This window comes from Salvelinus fontinalis, chromosome 2, assembly GCF_029448725.1.
Source record: "Salvelinus fontinalis isolate EN_2023a chromosome 2, ASM2944872v1, whole genome shotgun sequence".
Classification (NCBI taxonomy): domain Eukaryota; kingdom Metazoa; phylum Chordata; class Actinopteri; order Salmoniformes; family Salmonidae; genus Salvelinus; species Salvelinus fontinalis.
In genome coordinates, this window is record NC_074666.1 from 54,395,939 (window position 1) to 54,415,543 (window position 19,605).

The 19,605-nt window shown below is 42.8% G+C and overlaps 1 protein-coding gene across 3 annotated transcripts in view; it reads left to right on the forward strand.

Annotated features, from left to right (window-relative positions):
• The first annotated feature begins 1,383 nt into the window (after positions 1-1,383).
• Positions 1,384-19,605, forward strand: part of LOC129821241 (rho GTPase-activating protein 26-like) — a 110,638-nt gene continuing 92,416 nt past the window's right edge. For all 3 annotated transcript variants that reach the window (XM_055878679.1, XM_055878696.1, XM_055878705.1), the window contains exon 1: positions 1,384-1,986. In XM_055878679.1, the coding sequence (XP_055734654.1) occupies positions 1,833-1,986 (154 nt within the window). In that variant the 5' untranslated portion in view covers positions 1,384-1,832. The remainder of the gene's footprint in view (positions 1,987-19,605) is intronic.

Sequence of the window (19,605 nt, forward strand, 5' to 3'; positions counted from 1 at the left end):
AACAATTCCAATTTGATTTGTCCCATGTGCCTAATACAACAGGTGTAGTAGACCTTACAGTGAAATGCTTACTTATGAGCCCTTAACCAACAACGCAGAGTTTTTCAAAAGTACGTTTTTTAAAAATTTGCTAAATAAACTAAAGTAAAAATAGTAACACAATAAAAATAACAATAACAAAAATAACTGAGTCAATGTGCAGGGGTACGGGGTAGTCGAGGTAATATGGACATGTAGGTACACATAGATAATAGACAGAGAGTAGCAGCAGCGTGTGTGTGTGTGTGTGTCTGTGCGTGTGTGTGTGTGTGTGTGTGTGTGTGTGTGTGTGTGTGTGTGTGTGTGTGTACATCGAGCCTGTGCAAGAAAAATAAGAATAGATTTAGAATAAAATAAGAGGGTCAATGCCAACAGTGTTCCAGGGTAAGTAAAAAACATGCAAGGAAGTGAATGATCCAGAGTCACGTTATTTACAACGAGAGGGCTGGTTGAAGGCCCTTCACAGATGTAAAATGAAATGATTAATTCTAGGAGCGTATGGAACCCATTGGTAAAGTAGACCCCAAGCAGTAAATCATTTTTTATCTTATCTTATTTATAGGCTCAAATCGGTATGAAATCCCTAAAGTTGCAGATTTTTAGCACTATTTGCAGTTGCAAATTAAAACTGTATGGAAACTGAGTAGCCTAATTAGCATTCATCATGATCATACTGTGTTGGAGGAAGTTGCACATCTAAATCTGGAGTTGCCAACACAGTAAGGACAAACAAGTGTGGACTTGTATCTCCACTGCACTGCTAAAATCTTAAGTGAAATAACAATTTTTCCTGACATGAGGTGATGATTTGTTACATAGATAAACAGCACAGACTCTGTCTAGACTGACACAAACACGCGCGCACACACTATGATTTACAATGGGGTTATACATAATTTATAAACAAGCCAATTTATTAGTTTCAAACTGTAATAAACAGTTAAGGCATTAGTTGAGTTTGTGATTGATTTACGGTCCCATTATTGATAACATTTCCATTTGCAAGTGTAGCAGATTAAATAAAGGCCTGTGATGTGTGGAATTACCAAGGCCTAACACTTGCTCACTAAATGGGCTCTTAATTTAAACAGTTTAAGATTAAACAACAATTTGTCGCTTTGCTAATCCGAGCCTGAGCAGGTTGATGTAACCCCCCCAGATAAATTCCCCTTTCTGAAGTGACTTCGATGTGTTCTTGACCAACCAGCCCTTTCTTTACGCACCCATCTCCTGCAACTGTAGTGCAGTCATTGGTAGTGTGGCTTGCCTCCTCGGACCGTTTTGGAACTCAGCAATACTATTGGTCTACAGCCGCATCCATCATAAGATTATCTGTTTCGGGGTAGGTTGGTACGGACGCCAAAGCTTGAGAGAAAGGGACTGCATTTAATCGCCCAGTCGAAGAATTCGCAACTACTACCGTGTCTCGTTGTTTCACTTTCCTCCCCTTTTCATCACTAATATGATGTTGTCATGAGGAATGCACAGAAGGTTTACCTGGATTATTTGACAGCCAAGAACTGAATATTATTTCAGCACGTCCCTCCCGGACAAGCACAGTTTTTCGCGTGCAGTTTTTTGGTGATGCCTTTTGGATCCTAGGCTAAAAGAAGCCAGATCCACGTTTGCCCGCCTGCATGTTGTCAGAAAGGTTATTGGGTGTGTAGTGTAATGTAACCAGGTATCTGAATATTGCTCTCTGTGTTCTGCTACCTTCTTATAATTGGATTGCACATCATAAGTTAAAGATTTCTTCATCTTCCGAACTCGGGTACTGTGGACTGGGAGAAAACATGGGACTGCCTGCTCTGGAGTTTAGTGACTGCTATCTGGACAGTCCCCAGTTCCGAGACAGATTGAAGTCTCACGAACTAGAACTGGACAAGACCAATAAGTTCATCAAAGAGCTGATCAAAGATGGGAAGGCGCTCATCCAAGCACTGAAAAGTAAGATAATCCATTTGCTCTTTGTGGGGGAAGAAAGGGAGTGTACACATGACATTGACACGGTTGCAACAATGTAGCACTTTATTGTGACGATGACTGCGCTACTGTGTTCAGCTAAATGCCCAAACAATTATGAATGAAGACATTGCCCAATGTATTAGTGACGTATGTGTTCGATCTCTAATGATCTTAAGTAGTTTACCCAAAATATTTTCACTAATAGCAAAGTGGATTTTAGATTTAAAGTAGCATACAGTGCATTCAGAAAGAATTAAGAACCCCTGACTTTTCCCACTTATGTTACAGCCTTGTTCTAAAATGGATAAAATATTTTTCCCCCTCATTGATCTACACACAATACTCCATAATGACAAAGTGAAAACGTGTTTTTAGAAATGTTTGCAAATGTATTAAAAATAAAAAACAGAAATACCTTATTTACATAAGTATTCAGACCCTTTGCTATGAGACTCGAAATTGAGCTCAGGTGCATCCTGTTTCCATTGATCATCCTTGAGATGTTTCTACAACTTGATTGGAGTCCACCTGTAGTAAATTCAATTGATTGGACATGATTTGGAAAGGCACACACCTGTCTATATAAGGTCCCACAGTTGACAGTGCATGTCAGAGCAAAAATGAAACCATGAGATCGAAGGAATTGTCTGTAGAGCTCCGAGACAGTATTGTGTCGAGGCACAGATATGGCGAAGGGTACCAAAAAATGTCTGCAGCATTGAAGGTCCCCCAAGAACAGTGGCCTCCATCATTCTTAAATGGAAGAGGTTTGGAACCACCGACTCTTTCTAGAGCTGGCCAAACTGAGCAATTGGGGGAGAAGGGCCTTGGTCAGAGAGGTGACCAACAACCCAATGATCATTCTGACAGAGCTCCAGAGTTCCTCTGTGGAGATGGTAGAACCTTCCAAAAGTACAACCATTTCTGCAGAAATCCACCAATCAGGCCTTTATGGTAGAGTGGCCAGATGGAAGCCACTCCTCAGTAAAAGGCACATGACAGCCCTCTTGGAGTTTGCCAAAAGGCACCTAAATGACTCTCAGACCATGAGAAACAAGATTCTCAGGTCTGATGAAACCAAGATTGAAATCTTTGGCCTGAATGCCAAGCGTCACATCTGGAGGATACCTGACACCATCCCTACGATGAAGCAAGGTGGTGGCAGCATCGGCATCATGCTGTGAGGATGTTTTTCTGAGGTAGGGACTGGAAAACTAGTCAGAATGTAGTGAAAGATGAACGGAGAAAAGTACAGAGAGATCCTTGATGAAAACCTGCTCCAGAGCGCTCAGGACCTCAGACGGGGTGAAGGTTCACCTTCCAACAGGACAACGACCTTAACATGCTGACCAGACCTGTCTGCGTGCGCCATCACGCACATTTTGATTTTGTCCACCCACACCAGACGCGATCAGGACACGCAGGTTGAAATATCAAAACAAACTCTCAACCAATTATATTAATTTGGGGACAGGTCGATAAGCAAACATTTATGGCAATTTCGCTAGCTAGCTTGCTGTTGCTAGCTAATTTGTCCAGGGATATTAACATTGGTTTGTTATTTTACCTGAAATGCACAAGGTCCTCTACTCCGACAATTAATCCACAAATAAAAGGGTAAAAAGGTTTGTTTTCTAGTAATCTCTCCTCCTTCAGGTTTCTTCTTCTTCTTTGGACTTTATATGGCAGTTGGCAACCAACTTTAAGGTGCATTACCACTATCGACTCGACTGGAGTGTGGACCTCAGTTCATCTTTCAATCACCCACGTGGGTATATGCTTCTAAAAATCAATGAGGAGATGGGAGAGGCGGGACTTGCAGCGCGTTAAGCGCCACAAATAGAACCACGTTCTATTTTAGCGCCTGTCCACACAGACACGCGCAAGCAGTGTGAGGGCGATGATTGAATAACATGTATGTGTACATTTATTTTGCAACGCTCACGCTCGAGACACAAGCGATGTGGTCAGCATGTAAGCACACAGCAAAGACAACGCAGGAGTGGCTTCGGGACAAGGCTCTGAATGTCCTTGAGCGGCCCAGCCAGAGCCTGGACATGAACCCGATCGAACATCTCTGGAGAGACCTGAAAATAGCTGTGCGGCAACGCATCCCATCCAACCTGACAGAGAGGATCTGCAGAGAAGAATGGGAGAAACTCCCCAAATACAGGTGTGCCAAGCTTGTAGCGTCATACCCTAGAAGACTTGATGCCCTCTTCCAAAGGTGCTCCAACAGAGTACTGAGTAAAGGCTCTGAATACTTATGAAAATTTGATATTTTATTTTACATTTCAAAAAAATCTGTTTTTGCTTTGTCATTATGGGGAATTGTGTGTAGATTGATGAGGGGGGGAAAACTATTAAAATCCATTTTAGATTAAGGCTGTATGGTAACAAAATGTGGAAAAAGTCAATGGGTCTGAATACTTTCCATACCAAGGGTAAGGAAATGTCCACTCTTGAAAAGGACTTTTCTAATGGCCTTTAGTTACATACAGAGCTATGTGAATTCTTCACATAGTTTCTTCACACAAACACACACATACAGTTGAAGTCAGAAGTTTACATACTTATTTTCTTTTCTTTTTTTAACCTTTATTTAACTAGGCAAGTCAGTTAAGAATAATTTCTTATTTTACAATGACGGCCTACCGAATGCACTGTGTATTGTGTATATATATATACAGTGTGTATGGTAATGTGAAACATTTCCATTATCGCCTGATCTTTTCCTGCAGAATACGGTTGTAAGATGAAGGACTTAGTCATTTAACAGCATCAGTCAGTGGCGGTTCAGATAGAGGGGAGTAGAACACTGCGTGAGTTGACAGGTGCTTGCTGGTCAGAGTTGGGATTTGGAACAATCCACAGCATCAAGCCTCAAACAAAAGTCCCATGTTCACAAGTCACCAGGCAGCTAGTGTGAAGTACAAGCGCTAGTCTTTACATTTAGCTACTCTTGCCTCATACAGTAACACACTGTTACTACACTACAATACATTACCTAAAGTTTTCACTCCACTCTAACTCATGATAGATGTTCAAAACCGGCCCAAAAAAACTCCATGCTCTTCTGTACAGTCCACTGTCAGCTAACATTCACAGTCTGGACAGTTCTGCTTTTGTCTATCAGGGACATCTAGAAACAGAATGACCCGTATTGACCCTAGTCCCAGGTCAGAGGGGAACTGGGGTTAGGGATCGTCAACTATTGTAGCTACTGCTGTTTGTGTAGCTGCAGAAACCACAGGCCATATAAAATGTGTTTTAATTGCATATTACATGGGGATAATGTAAGCCTATGTTACAGTTCCCTTTTCACGTTATTTTGAAGCGCTCTACTTTAGCGCGAATTGAATCCAGAGTCAACTTGTCAACCCTTGTTCTGGTTGCTAGCGGTGATTGCACACCAACAAGCACATGTTTGTAACCTCTAACATACATGAGGTGTCACTACTCGCCACAAGAGAATGTAAACCATACGTTACACCTGAGGAGTGACTTTAGGCTACTATTCAACCCCCTGTCACATCTGAAATATCAGTGTCATTTACCGCCTCCCCATCCTGTTGGTTGGAGTGTGGTTCCTGTGGGCCAGGCCTACAGTCAGTCACAGACTTCACAGAGCACCAACGCCAGCTGTAGTCCACAACCAGCCAGCTAGCCGCACCAGCCCGCCTTTGGTGCAAGATGGATGTTCTGTAAGCAAAGGGCAACCTGTCATTAGGGATCCAGGTGAAACGTCTTACACCTGACCTTAAACATGACATTTCGTTAATCATTCAAATGAATCCAAATGAGGGTTTACCGAACGCTGTTCTGCAGATGGGAAGGCGACATATTTTGACATTAAACGTTGCCTGTTTTGAGTAAATGGGATAAAATGAAAACCAGGTTTTGTTTGAGTTTGCTTTGTGTAAAAGGAACGGCTCTTTAGTTTAACCCCTGCCATTGGTTCACCTACTGCGGTATGTCACTGTCACAATAACATAGCTCGAACACACAGGCTTTGCAATTTTAGTGTGAGGTCATCATCGTCTAGAATGGCAAAGCTGTCACAGGGGTTTTCTGAGGTGAAAAATGCTTCAGCCCCTTGAGTATTTTTACACGGCGATGACTGAGAAGCATATATCGATTTCCACACGCGTTTAAATCATTTAACAACAGACACAGCATTTCAGCGAGGAGAGGTGAAAGGAACGTCTCCCGTTGCAGGTTTTCATGGACTGTCTTCTAAAGGAGTCTTTCGTGAGTGTGATTCCAAGGCCTATGAAACATGAGTTTACATGTATTCACATAGATTCTGTCCTACAGTGAGTTGATGAAATGACACCAGATGGAGGATTAGGGAGTATGCCTGAGTTTCCCCCTCAACTCAGCAGGCTGTTTGTTTCATGTCCTCTCACACTGTCGACGACTGGTATTATTAGGATCAGATGACCAAATTATACATTTTAGGATATTGTAGTTACATAGTTATTGTAGTTACATAGTTATTACCGCAGTATTTGCTGTAGGTAGGTGTTACCTTTCTCACCTACACACTTTGTCCCACAAGGATGTACTTAACGCTTGGTTCCTAATGGAACCCTATTCCCTATGTAGTGCACTACAGGTCCTATGGGACCTGGTCAAAAGTAGTGCACTGTAATAGGGGATAGGGTGCCAGTGTTTGTTTAGTTGATGCTGTTGTGAAGTGAATGCAGCTAAGCGAAAGTGAAATGGTCCCTGCATTCTTTCACGGAGCCGTTAAACATCCAGGTTCAGCTAAAGAAACAGGCCTCTATAAACAGAGGCTCTAAACAGTCTACTCCACTATGTTCCCCTGTTGAAGCATCTCCAACCCTTTGAGAAGCAGAGTGAGAATCCCCAGGACAGAAGTTAGGCCGACCTCAAGGGCACTCTGCTTGGACGGTCCCCCAGTGTGTTTTATGAGTGGTGATGATAGAGCTGGTAAATTACTATCTCTCTACTGTGGTGATGGATGAACCCAATGCATCCACACAATGTGACTGTGACTAATATACACACACTACTGGCCCAGCGAGTCTCTTTCTCTGTAGGCCCTTTCAGAGGTGTGTGTGTGTGTGTGTGTGTGTGTGTGTGTGTGTGTGTGTGTGTGTGTGTGTGTGTGTGTGTGTGAGTGTGTGTGTGTGGGGGGGGCTCTTGCTTTTCAGAACAGAGTCACATTATCCCAGTTTGCCTGCGGGAGGGAGAGAGGAGTGGGTGGTGTCATGAGGAGTGGGGGGGTGTAGTGAGGAGGAGTGGGGGGGTGTAGAGTGAGGGGTGTTGTGAGGAGTGGGGGGTGGGGGGTGTTGTGAGGAGTGGGGGTTGTAGTGAGGAGTGGCGGGGGTGTTGTGAGGAGTGGGGGGTGTTGTGAGGGAGTGTAGTGAGGAGTGGGGGGGGTGTTGTGAGGAGTGGGGGGGTGTTGTGAGGAGTGGGGGGGTGTTGTGAGGAGTGGGGGGGGTGTTGTGAGGAGTGGGGGGATGTTGTGGGGGGGTGTCGCTAGGAGTGGGGGGGGTGTCGTGAGGAATTGGGGAGTGTCGTGAGGAGTGGGGGATGTTGTGAGGAATGGGGGGGTGTCGTGAGGAGTGGGGGGGGGGTCGTGAGGAGTGGGGGGCGTCATTGCGTCTCAGGGCATTCTACTGAATGCATCAAATGGGAACAAAGGACAAGAAATATGTACGTGCACGTATGTGAGCGCAAGTGTGTGCGTGTGTGTGAGATAGGGGGGCGGTGGGGGTTGGCATGGGCGCTATTCCTTAAGCAATGACGTAAAGGCGGGGAAATTAGGGCACCCTCACCACACAGCTCTGTCTACTATTGCCATTTCTTTGTCAGGGGAAGCTTCTCCAAGCCCTGAACCTACAGTGGCAGAGCTGCACTTATCACGTATGCTCAGATGGTCCAATCATGTGTTTGGGTTATTTTGGCTTTCTACCAAGATGAGCTAACACAATCCAGGTGGACACAGAGTTGGTAAATATTTGAACTTTAGAAGCTTTATTTAGTTACATGCTTCATAATTGCATAGTCATTCAGCCACTCAGCAGTTTGTGTTCAGGCATATTCCTTCATGTGTTTCCACTCACAAAGACGTGAAACGTATTTCCATGGTATGCACCAGTCTAATTCTCTCTATAGGCTATATACATATACATGTATGCACATGTTGGTTGCTTTTTCCACCACATTCGGCTTGCTGTTCATTTTTCTACAGGGTAGTGTTACTGAAATGGTAAACCATTAGCCTGCCCTGCAAACCTCCTGCCATGAATTCAGGCCTATTTTGTTTTGTGCAGGTGGACTTCTTTCAAGCGGGCTTCACATAAATGTTGCGAGTGAAACATAGCTGGCCTCTCTCTCTATGTGCGGGAGAGCAGAAGTGCTGGAGGCACTATTGACGACCCAATGACAATGTCTGTAGGGGATGCACTTAAAGAGGACATATGAAGAGTGCGAAAGAGAGAGGATGAAAGGCAAAAGAAAAGGGGAATTGAAAACCATTAAGACCCGTTTGGTTCTTTTTAGAAACATTAACATTTTCCATCTGGCAAATGTATGCACAGAGGCTATGGTTTCTGAGCTGGTCTCCACTCTGGCCTCCTAACTGGGAAGGAGGAAGTGAGATTTACACATACAACGTGGAGTTTATTTTCAGGGCTCCCACTCTTGAAAAGGACATTTCTAATGGCCTTTAGTTACATACAGAGCTGTGTGAATTCTTCGCACAAACAGTTGAAGTCAGAAGTTTACATACTTTTTTACATTTTTTATTTTACTTTTATTTAACTAGGCAAGTCAGTTAAGAATAAATTCTTATTGTCAATGACAGCCTAGGAACAGTGGGCTAACTTGCTCAGGGGTAGAATGACAGATTTGAACCTTGTCAGCTTGGGGATTTGAACTTGCAACCTTTTGATTACTAGTCCAACGCTCTTACCACTAGGCTACGCTGCCGCCCCGCGGCATTGAAGCAACATCTCAGACATCAGTCAGGAGGGTAAAGCTTGGTCGCAAATGGGAATTCCAAATGGACAATGACACCAAGAATACTTCCACAGTTGTGACAAAATTAAGGACAACAAAGTCAAGGTATTGGAGTGGCCATCACAAAGCCCTGACCTCAATCGTATAGAACATCTGTGGGCAGAACTGAAAAAGTGTGTGCGAGCAAGGAGGCCTACAAACCTGACTCAGTTACACCAGCTCTGTCAGGAGGAATGAGCCAAAATTCACACAACTTATTGTGGGAAGCTTGTGGAAGGCTACCCAAAACGTTTGACCCAAGTTAAACAATTTAAAGGCAATGCTACCAAATACTTATTGAGTGTATGTAAACTTCTGACCCACTGGGAATGTGATGAAAGAAATAAAAGATTCTCTCTACTATTATTCTGACATTTCACATTCTTAAAATAAAGTGGTGATCCTAACTGACCTAAAACAGGGACTTTTTACTAGGCTTAAATGTCAGGAATTGTGAAAAACTGAGTTTAAATGTATTTGGCTAAGGTGTATGTAAACTTCCGACTTCAACTGTAGACATTGGCTACACTGAATCATTCTCACCCTAGCTACCCACTATCCTGGTTCTAGTTCTCCTTCAGCATTATGGCCTCTTACAGTAAGTCTGCTTTGAAAAATAGAACCCTTACTGGACCAATAGAGAAAGACATGAGTGTGTGTTGTCACGGATCCCCCCGGAAATTTCATTGTGCACACCTGGACCCAATTCCCACTGATTGTATTTGTATATATGTGACCTTTGTTCACCATAGTCCTGTCAATTATTGTTACTATGTCCGTTGGTGCGTGTCAGTGCCTGTGCTGTGTGTTTTTGTCACATGAGTTAACGCTGGAGAGACGAATTAGGCACGGGGAGTAAAACATTTAATAAAGAACGTACAAGGAACAAGACAGGAACAGCGTCAGCATACAAGAAAAGAAAGACAAATAACAAGATTGATTGATTTTCTGATGTGCTTGACGAGGGAAGGCAGGTGTGCGTAATGAATGATCGCCAGTGGGGGGGGGGGGGGGGGGGGGGGGGGGGGGAGCAGACGTGACAGTTTTGGGCTTTCGTGCCCTTCTGGATTGCGCAGATGATTACGGGTCTCGTCCCGTGTGATAATCATTTTGCGCTAGGGTTATTTATTCAAGGTACTCCTCGCTCTTTTGTTTGGGTTTCAACCCTGTGTTTTTGTTACGTGTTTGTTTAGAGTATCCTTTACACGGCACGCCGTAATTTGGGGCTTAAAAAAACTCCTATTACGCATTCCTGCGCCTGTCTCCCGAATCCATTCGTACCAACGTGCAGAATAATCGACCATTGCGGCACCGCCGCAACTTCAGCAGCTGCAACTGGGTCGTCCGACGTCGCCACAACGGGTCTGTCCGATGACGCAACTTCAGCAGCCACAACTGGCCTGTCCGACGCTGCCACAACCGGTCCGTCCGACGCCACTGCAATTTCGGCAGCGGCATCGGGTCCTGATCGACCCGCACTGCGTTCCCTGTGATCGTCCTCGAGACCGGTGTCGGGGGGGCGTTGGTGGGGGGGGACTGTCACGGATACCTCTGGAACTTTCCTTGCGCACACCTGGCCCCTATTCCCACTGATTGTATCAGTGGCACTATATGCACTGAACAAAAATATAAATGCATCATGCAACAATTTCTAAGATTTTACTGAGTTACAGTTCATGTAAGGAAATCAGTCAATTTAAATATATTCATTAGGCCCTAAACTATGCATTTCACATGACTGGGAATACAGATATGTATCTGAAAATCACAGATACCTTTAAAATAAGTAGGGGTGTGGATCAGAAAACCAGTGTGAGCACCATTTGCCTCATGCAGTGCGACACATCTCCTTCACATAGAGTTGATCAGGCTGTTGATTGTGGCCTGTGGAATGTTGTCCCACTCCTCTTTAATGGCTCTGCGAAGTTGCTGGATATTGGCAGAACTGAAACACGCTGTCATGCACGTCGATCCAGAGCATCCCAAACATGCTCAATGGGTGACATGTCTGGTGAGTATGTAGGCCATGGAAGAACTGGGACATTTTCAGCTTCAAGGAATTGTGTACGGATCCTTGCGACATGAGGACGTGCATTATTATGAATGGTATGATAATGGGCCTCAGTATCTTGTCCCTGTATCTCTGTGCATTCAAATTGCCATCGATAAAATGCAATTGTGTTTGTTGTCCATAGCTTACCGCAAAAATAATATTTTTGTGCATATGGAGCATTTCTGGGATCTTGAAACATGTGACCAACACTATACATGTTGTGTTTATATTTTTGTTCAGTATAGATGTACTGTGTAATGTAGTCGTGTTGCGTCCAGTTGTTGTGACACCAAGGGCAGGCTAGGGTCATTCAGGGGACTCTCCATAATATAAGCTGTGCTTTGTGTCATTTGGGTGTTTCTGTACTTTGTGCTTCGATACACATTGATTGGATCTGTGTGCTGACTTCCAACATTCTTTTTCTGTGGAAGCATCATAAAAGACTGGGGGAATAGAACAGTGCAGGTCAGGGACAGGAAAGTTCTGAAGGAGGAAGGCCTGTTTACAATCTCCTGGAGGTTATCTGATGGATAATGTGTGGTCATAAAGAAGGAACAAGGTTAAGATCTGAAACAGAACACATGGTTCAATCTGAATAGGTAGCCGTAAAGTATACTTGGTTTCAGTCACTTTAAAGGCATTGCAATTGTTGTTTTGACATTTAGAGCAAACCAAAATGGTTGTTACAACCTTATAATAGCCTAAAGAATTGAATTGGCAACTGCCCTTGTTATTTTACTGTTCCATCTAATCTACTGTATGTATGGTGATCAGGCTGCCCTACCTCTGGCTCTCTGTCACCACACACGCACGTGCACACACACACACACACACACACACACACACACACACACACACACACACACACACACACACACACACACACACACACACACACACACACACACACACACATACACAGCCTACTGTATAGTCATCATCAGGTGATGATGCCAGTTCTACCTCTGGCTGTCTCAGGGATGTTTACTGTAGGAGTTGCTCTGAGGGATGACGTGGTGTAGGGCCTATAAAATACATTCAATTTCTTTTGCCTGATTTTGTTTAGTTTTTTCCCCAAATTCCATTTTCTTAGTTTTACCAGGCTTCTGTTTTTTCAGGTTTTGCTCTCAAAATCACACTGTTTTAACAGAAAAACAACAAAATGGAATGTTCTAAGTCCAGAACAATGTTTAAACCACATCAAGAGACAATTCTTTAGATCTGGAAAAAATTGAAGATATTTCATTTTTGGGGTAACAACCCTTTAATGCAAGTGCACATCAGGAAGAGACCATTGTTTGGTTAAAGGGATTCTTTGGGATTTTGGCAATGAGGCCATTTTACCATTCATCTGACTCTGGGGAAGTAGATAAAGGGCATCTTTGCCAAAATCACGAAGTATCCCTTTAAGCGGTGTTGCTGTAGCGCGCATGGGATTGCAGAGTTTGCAAAACAAATTGCCATTTGGTTTGATGAAAATAATCTTAATATTATTCTGCCAGGTAGGCTACTTTGTAGTCACAATTTAATTGAGAAGGTTTTTAGGAAAGCCTTTCCATCTCCATCAAAAGAAGGTGATCATTTGCATTATCGCTAACGGCTACACAAATTATAGACATAAGCAAGCCCCGCACGCATACACACAGACAGTGGCATTCCTGTGCCATTTCAGAAAGTTGCTGATGCATTTTGTTCATGTCTTACATTCAGTGTCGGTAATACCGGCTGTTCTAGCTGGCTAACTAAATGCTAAACGAGCGCATTGCCAACATTTTATACGGTCTCTGAACTAAAGTATTTGCAGGACAGACATCCCAGCTCATAAATGTATACAAGTAACAAAATGCTACTCACAGTTTGCTGCACGCACAAAACATATCTTAGACAGCAAGGCTCTTGATTCATGAGGTGATTCTCTGCTGTTAACAAGGGAACCTTCATTTTGGAAGAAGATATCCACTTAGCTAGATAGCTAAGTAGCTATTAAATTAGCAAACCAAATGCACAACTGCAGAGCATTTAGCACATTTTAGACCGTTAACTTAATAGTTATAAGATATCTAGCTGGCAAACATTTAGTTGTGAATTCCATACTGTACCTAGATCACCTGGCACATGCTGCACAACAGTGCTGCACAACACTTTCATAAGGCTCCGGTCACTCGTCATCGTGTGCTTGTAAACAAACACCCCGTGACAGGGGACTACCGGTAAGCTTCATAATGAACAATTACAGTGGCTTGCGAAAGTATTCACCCCCCTTGGCATTTTTCCTATTTTGTTGCCTTACAACCTGGAATTAAAATGTATTTTGGGGGGGTTGTAACATTTGATTTACACAACATGCCTACCACTTTGAAGATACAAAATATTTTTTATTGTGAAACAAACAAGAAATAAGACAAAAAAAATGACTGTGCATAACTATTCACCCCCCCAAAGTCAATACTTTGTAGAGCCACCTTTTGCAGCAATTACAGCTGCAAGTCTCTAGGGGTATGTCTCTATAAGCTTGGCACATCTAGCCACTGGGATTTTTGCCCATTCTTCAAGACAAAACTGCTCCAGCTGCTTCAAGTTGGATGGGTTCCGCTGGTGTACAGCAATCTTTAAGTCATACCAGAGATTCTCAATTGGATTGAGGTCTGGGCTTTGACTAGGCCATTCCAAGACATTTAAATGTTTTCCCTTAAACCACTTGAGTGTTGCTTTAACAGTATGCTTAGGGTCCTTGTCCTGCTGGAAGGTGAACCTCCGTCCCAGTCTCAAATCTCTGGAAGACTGAAACAGGTTTCCCTCAAGAATTTCCCTGTATTTAGCGCTATCCATTGTTCCTTCAATTCTGACCAGTTTCCGAGTCCCTGCCGATGGAAAAACATCCGCACAGCATTGTGCTGCCACAACCATGCTTCACTGTGGGGATGGTGTTCTCAGGGTGATGCAAGGTGTTGGGTTTGCGCCAGACATAGTGTTTTCCTTGATGGCCAAAAAGCAACATTTTTGTCTCATCTGACCAGAGTACCTTCTTCCATATGTTTGGGGAGTCTCCCACATGCCTTTTGGCGTATACCAAACGTGTTTGCTTATTTATTTTCTTTAAGCAATGGCTTTTTTTCTGGCCACACTTCCTTAAAGCCCAGATCTATGGAGTGTACGGCTTAAAGTGATCCTATGGACAGATACTCCAATCTCCGCTGTGGAGCTTTGCAGCTCCTTCAGGGTTATCTTTGGTCTCTTTGTTGCCTCTCTGATTAATGCCATCCTTGACTGGTCCGTGAGATTTGGTGGGCGGCCCTCTCTAGGCAGGTTTGTTGTGGTGCCATATTCTTTCTATTTTTTTATAACGGATTTAATTGTGCTCCGTGGGATGTTCAAAGTTTCTGATATTTTTTATAACCCAACCCTGATCTGTACTTCTCCACAACTTTGTCTCTGACCTGTTTGGAGAGCGCCTTGGTCTTCATATTGCCGCTTGCTTGGTGGTGCCCCTTGCTTAGCAGTGTTGCAGACTCTGGGGCCTTTCAGAACAGGTTTATGTATACTGAAATCGTGTGACACTTAGATTGCACACAGGTGGACTTTATTTAACTAATTGTGTGACTTCTGAAGGTAATTGGTTGCACCAGATATTATTTAGGGGATTCATAGCAAAGGGGGTGAATACATATGCACTCACCACTTCTCCATAATTTTTTGGGGGGAATTCTTTGAAACAAGTAATTTTTTTCATTTCACTTCACCAATTTGGACTTTTTTTGTGTATGTCCATTACATGAAATCCAAATAAAATTCTATTTAAATTACAGGTTGTAATGCAACAAAATAGGAAAATCCCAAGGGAGATGAATATTTTTGCAAGGCACTGTATGTGACAGGTGAAATGAAGAACACAATCTTCTTTGTCTCCTAACGTATTGCACAAGTTGACTACAGGTATTTACTTAAAAAGTAGCTACAAATATAACAATTTATTTAAAAAACGTCAAAGAAATAGTTAACGGTATTGAAAAACCATCCTGTGGCTATTTCCAAATACCCCGGTATACGGTATACCGCTCAAGCCTAATATGTTTGTGAGTGCTCATAAAGAACCACACAGTGCCATAGAGCGTAGTTGATGGTGTCCGTATAACAAACAGGGACATCCTAACACAAAACATTCAGTTGTGGGCTATTGTAACAGTAATATTTTATCTCCATGTAGGTTAGGGGCATTTTCATGTCAAATGAACCATGAGCAATAACATGTGAAGTTCATAGGAGCACATCAAATTTGGTGTCAAATGAAAGCTAAGAGTAAATAAAAAAAAAAAAGTATAATTAAGGCAAAAACATTTTTCTACCATTTTTCCATACATTTTTCCAGTTACCAAACTTTATATCTGCACTGTTCTTTGAGTAAATGTGTTTTTTGTAAAATGTTGAGTGGAAATTGTTAAAAGTAGGTGACATCACCAGGTGGGACATTGGTTAATAAACCAATAAGAAAGCGAGTTCCAAACCTCTCTGTCAATAACAGCTAGTTTTCAATTTTCCCTCCCCACTCAGACCACTTCCAGGCAGCCCTAGCAGAATTCTTGCTTGAGAAATTGCTCCTTGCTAAGATGCTATTTTTGATAATTTTTGACAATTTTAATTGAAAATCATCACAGTAAGGTACTTAATTGTTACCCAGAAATGATTAAATATTGAGATAAAAACGGCTTTATTGGACCGTCAAAAGGTATTAGAAATACATCAAAACACAATAATATTGAAGTAAAAACCCCTGCCAACTAATATCAATACTTACTTATATTTAGTTTTGGATAAATTATTTGCCTTTAATATGTTTAAGAAACATTGCCTTGTGCCTTGTAATTCCGTTACCAAAAACCCACATACAGTATCTTAAAGATATTTTCTAATTTCTCTCCCTCATGAGGGAGGCTAATGAAAGTTCCCATAACTAACAAGTAAAGGAAGACCTACCAAATAGTTCTAGTGTTTTTACTGATAACAATTTGATTTATGATTTATTAAGTGATAAAAAATGTGCCATTCTGTTACCAAATAGGTAACAGAATGACCAGAAAAATCTGTAACAGAATGACTGCAACTGAATTGGCTACAATGTGAAATCATATTATTCACAAACCACTGTTGGGTCACCTGCTAATTTCTGTATAGTACAGATTAGGGGCCTATGGAGTCATTCTGTTACCATCATTCTGTTACCGGGTGTTAATCCCCTTCACGTACTGTAGTTCAGTAACCAAAATAGATTTTTTTTTTAACTCAAGATGTCATATCATAGCTGACATCCCATTCTTTCAGCAGACATCTTAGAATCTGAATTCGGAGTAGATATTTAAGTTTCGGAAAACTTCAGCACATAAAAAAACTGAGGGCGATTTTTACTCTCATTCTGTTACCAAACTTTGCATCTGCACTGTTCTATGAGTAGCTGTGTTTTTTTGTAAAATGTTGAGTGGAAATTGTTAAAAGTAGTCGTTGTGTTTAAATTTGCAATCAGTGGTTTTTGTTTGAAATACTTTAAAAGAAAAAATCGGAATCTTAGCTTCATTCTGCTACCATGGAAACAAAAAAATAACTAACATTGGTTAGTATAGCAAGTTGGGCTCAATTTCTCGCCATTCGTCGTCATCATCATCATCATCATCATCATCATCATCATCATCATCATCATCATCATCATCATCATCATCATCATCATCATCATCATCATCATCATCATCACATAGCTTTGCATTATGCTCCCCTCCATATTTTTTACTTTTTTATTTAACTTTTATTCATACAGGCTTTTCTCATTGAGATTACATCTCTTTTTCAAGAGAGACCTGGTCCAATAGCAGCAGGGGTAGTAACAACGTTTCAGACAAAACAACTGACATACACTAACACAACATTAAACAAAACTATAGACAGACATACAGTACAACAAGTACATATTACGTTACAAAAACACAAACGTCTTGACTAAAAAACAGCTGTCCTAAAGACAATTACACTCTTCTATGATATTTATATCGATCAAGTGTTGAAACTCCACCAACGCATTTTTAAATGTTCTGGAGAGAATTCCAGGACCACGGAGCTGAGTAACTAAAACTATTAAGATAGGCCTGAGGACAGGTGTACTGCCCCCTCCTTTCCTTCATCCTCTCCTCCAAAACAAGGCTGGTGACAGCGGCCTTTGGTCTGTGTGATTTCCCCCTCTCCCACCTCTCCCCCTGTATGAATGGTGATCATTGTGTGGGCAGGCCTTTTCACCCATTGCAGTCAGTGGGCTCTGTGTCTGCTCTGTCTGCTGAAGACAGGCTTATGTCTGCTGCTGTCCACTCCATGAGGGCCAGAGAGGGGGTGGATAGGAGAGGGCGGAGAGAGGGAGCAGAGAAGAAAGACTGAGGAAGGCAGAGAGACAGCAAGACAGTGTTCCACTCCACCCAGAGAAAGAGCGAGATGACAGACCTCAAGGTTTGGTGTCATGGCAGGCCAGCTTATGTTTTTTTTCTCTCTCTCTCTAGTCTCTCTCTCTCCGGTCTCTTGTCTCTCGTCTCTTGTGTTCCAAGTCTTGAATGTGAGGAGTTCTGGAAATCGAGGTTCCCCTTTTTCTATATCCTCCATCTGAAGCTTGCCTGTCTTTTTATTGATGTTCTATCTAAGAGCCAGTAGCCATAAATACAGTAATAATTGTGATCCAGGACAAGCCTTTTAATCGTTACTACTGGAATGTGTGTTCGTTTTGTAACACAGAGGCAGGAGCAGTGCTGTGGTAATATGGAGCCAGACGTTCCCTGTCCCCTGTGCGCTCTTACTCTTTCCCCCTGCTAATAAGTGCATTCTTCGCCGAAGACACAATTCTGCATGCTCACGCCACGGTTTGGTTTACACTCCACTAATAAATAACTCTTACCGACCCCTAAATACCTCTTTAGTTTAATAACTATAGAAACTGTATGTTGGGATGATTTGGAAAGCGCACAGCTTGGTCAGATAGTTCCCTCAGCTACACCTAGAGCTCTACTGAACATGGTAATGTATTGTGAGAGTGGTTGGTGACTGTAAAGTGGCTAAAGGGAGAAGGGGTGGTGTGGAGAGAGAGAAGTGGTGGTGATGCTGAATAATTTATTTTATTTATTGTATTTTTTTACTCCTTTTTCTCCTCAATTTCGTGATATCCAATTGGTAGTTACAGTCTTGTCCCATCGCTGCAACTCCCGTGCGGACTCCGGAGAGGCGAAGTTCGAGAGCCATGTGTCCTCCGAAGCACGGTACCCCGCCAAGCCGCACTGTTTCTTGACACACTGCTTCCCAGGAAGCCAGCCGCACCAATGTGTCGGAGGAAACACCGTACAGCTGGCGACCGCAGTCAGCCTGCATTTGCCCGGCCGCCACAAGGAGTCGCTAGAGCGTGATGGGACAAGGGGATCCCAGCCGGCCAAACCCTCCTCTAACCCGGATGACGCTTGGCCAATTGTGCACCGCCTCATGGGTCTCCCGGTCGCGGCCAGCCTCGACACAGCCCGGGATCGAACCCGGATCTGTAGTGATGCCTCTAGCACTGACCGCTGCACCATTCGGGAGGCCGATGCTGAATAATTAACCAGTTGCCTTAACTGGGTGGGTTGCAGAGGTCCAGCCTCTATGTGGCCTCCCTCTCTCTGTCTCTGTCTCTACTCTTACCCTGTCAACATGGGCGTCCCACCTGTTGCTGCTAGTTAGAGTTGAAGTCGGAAGTTTACATACACCTTATCCAAATACATTTAAACTCAGTTTTTCACAATTCCTGACATTTAATCCTAGTAGAAAATCCCTATTTTAGGTCAGTTAGGATCACCACTTTATTTTAAGAATGGGAAATGTCAGAATAAGCGTAGAGAGAATTATTTCTTTCAGCTTTTATTTCTTTCATCACATTCCCAGTGGGTCAGAAGTTTACATACACTCAATTAGTAATTGGTAGCATTTATTTAAATTGTTTAACTTGGGTCAAACATTTCAGGTAGCCTTCCACAAGCTTCCCACAATAAATTGGGTACATTCCTCCTGACAGAGCTGGTGTAACTGAGTCAGGTTTGTAGGCCTCCTTGCTCGCACGCGCTTTTTCAGTTCTGCCCACATATTTTCTATAGGATTGAGGTCAGGGCTTTGTGATGGCCACTCCAATACCTTGACTTTGTTGTCCTTTAGCCGTTTTGCCACAACATTGGAAGTATGCTTGGGGTCATTGTCCATTTGGAAGACCCATTTGCGACCAAGCTTTAACTTCCTGACTGATGTCTTGAGATGTTGTTTCAATATATCCACATAATTTTCCTGCCTCATGATACCATCTATTTTGTGAAGTGCACCAGCAAAGCACCCCCACAACATGATGCTGCCACCCCTGTGGTTCACGGTTGGGATGGTGTTCTTTGGCTTGCAAGCATCCCCCTTTTTCTTCCAAACATAACGATGGTCATTGTGGCCAAACAGTTTTATTTTTTTTTCATCAGACCAGAGGACATTTC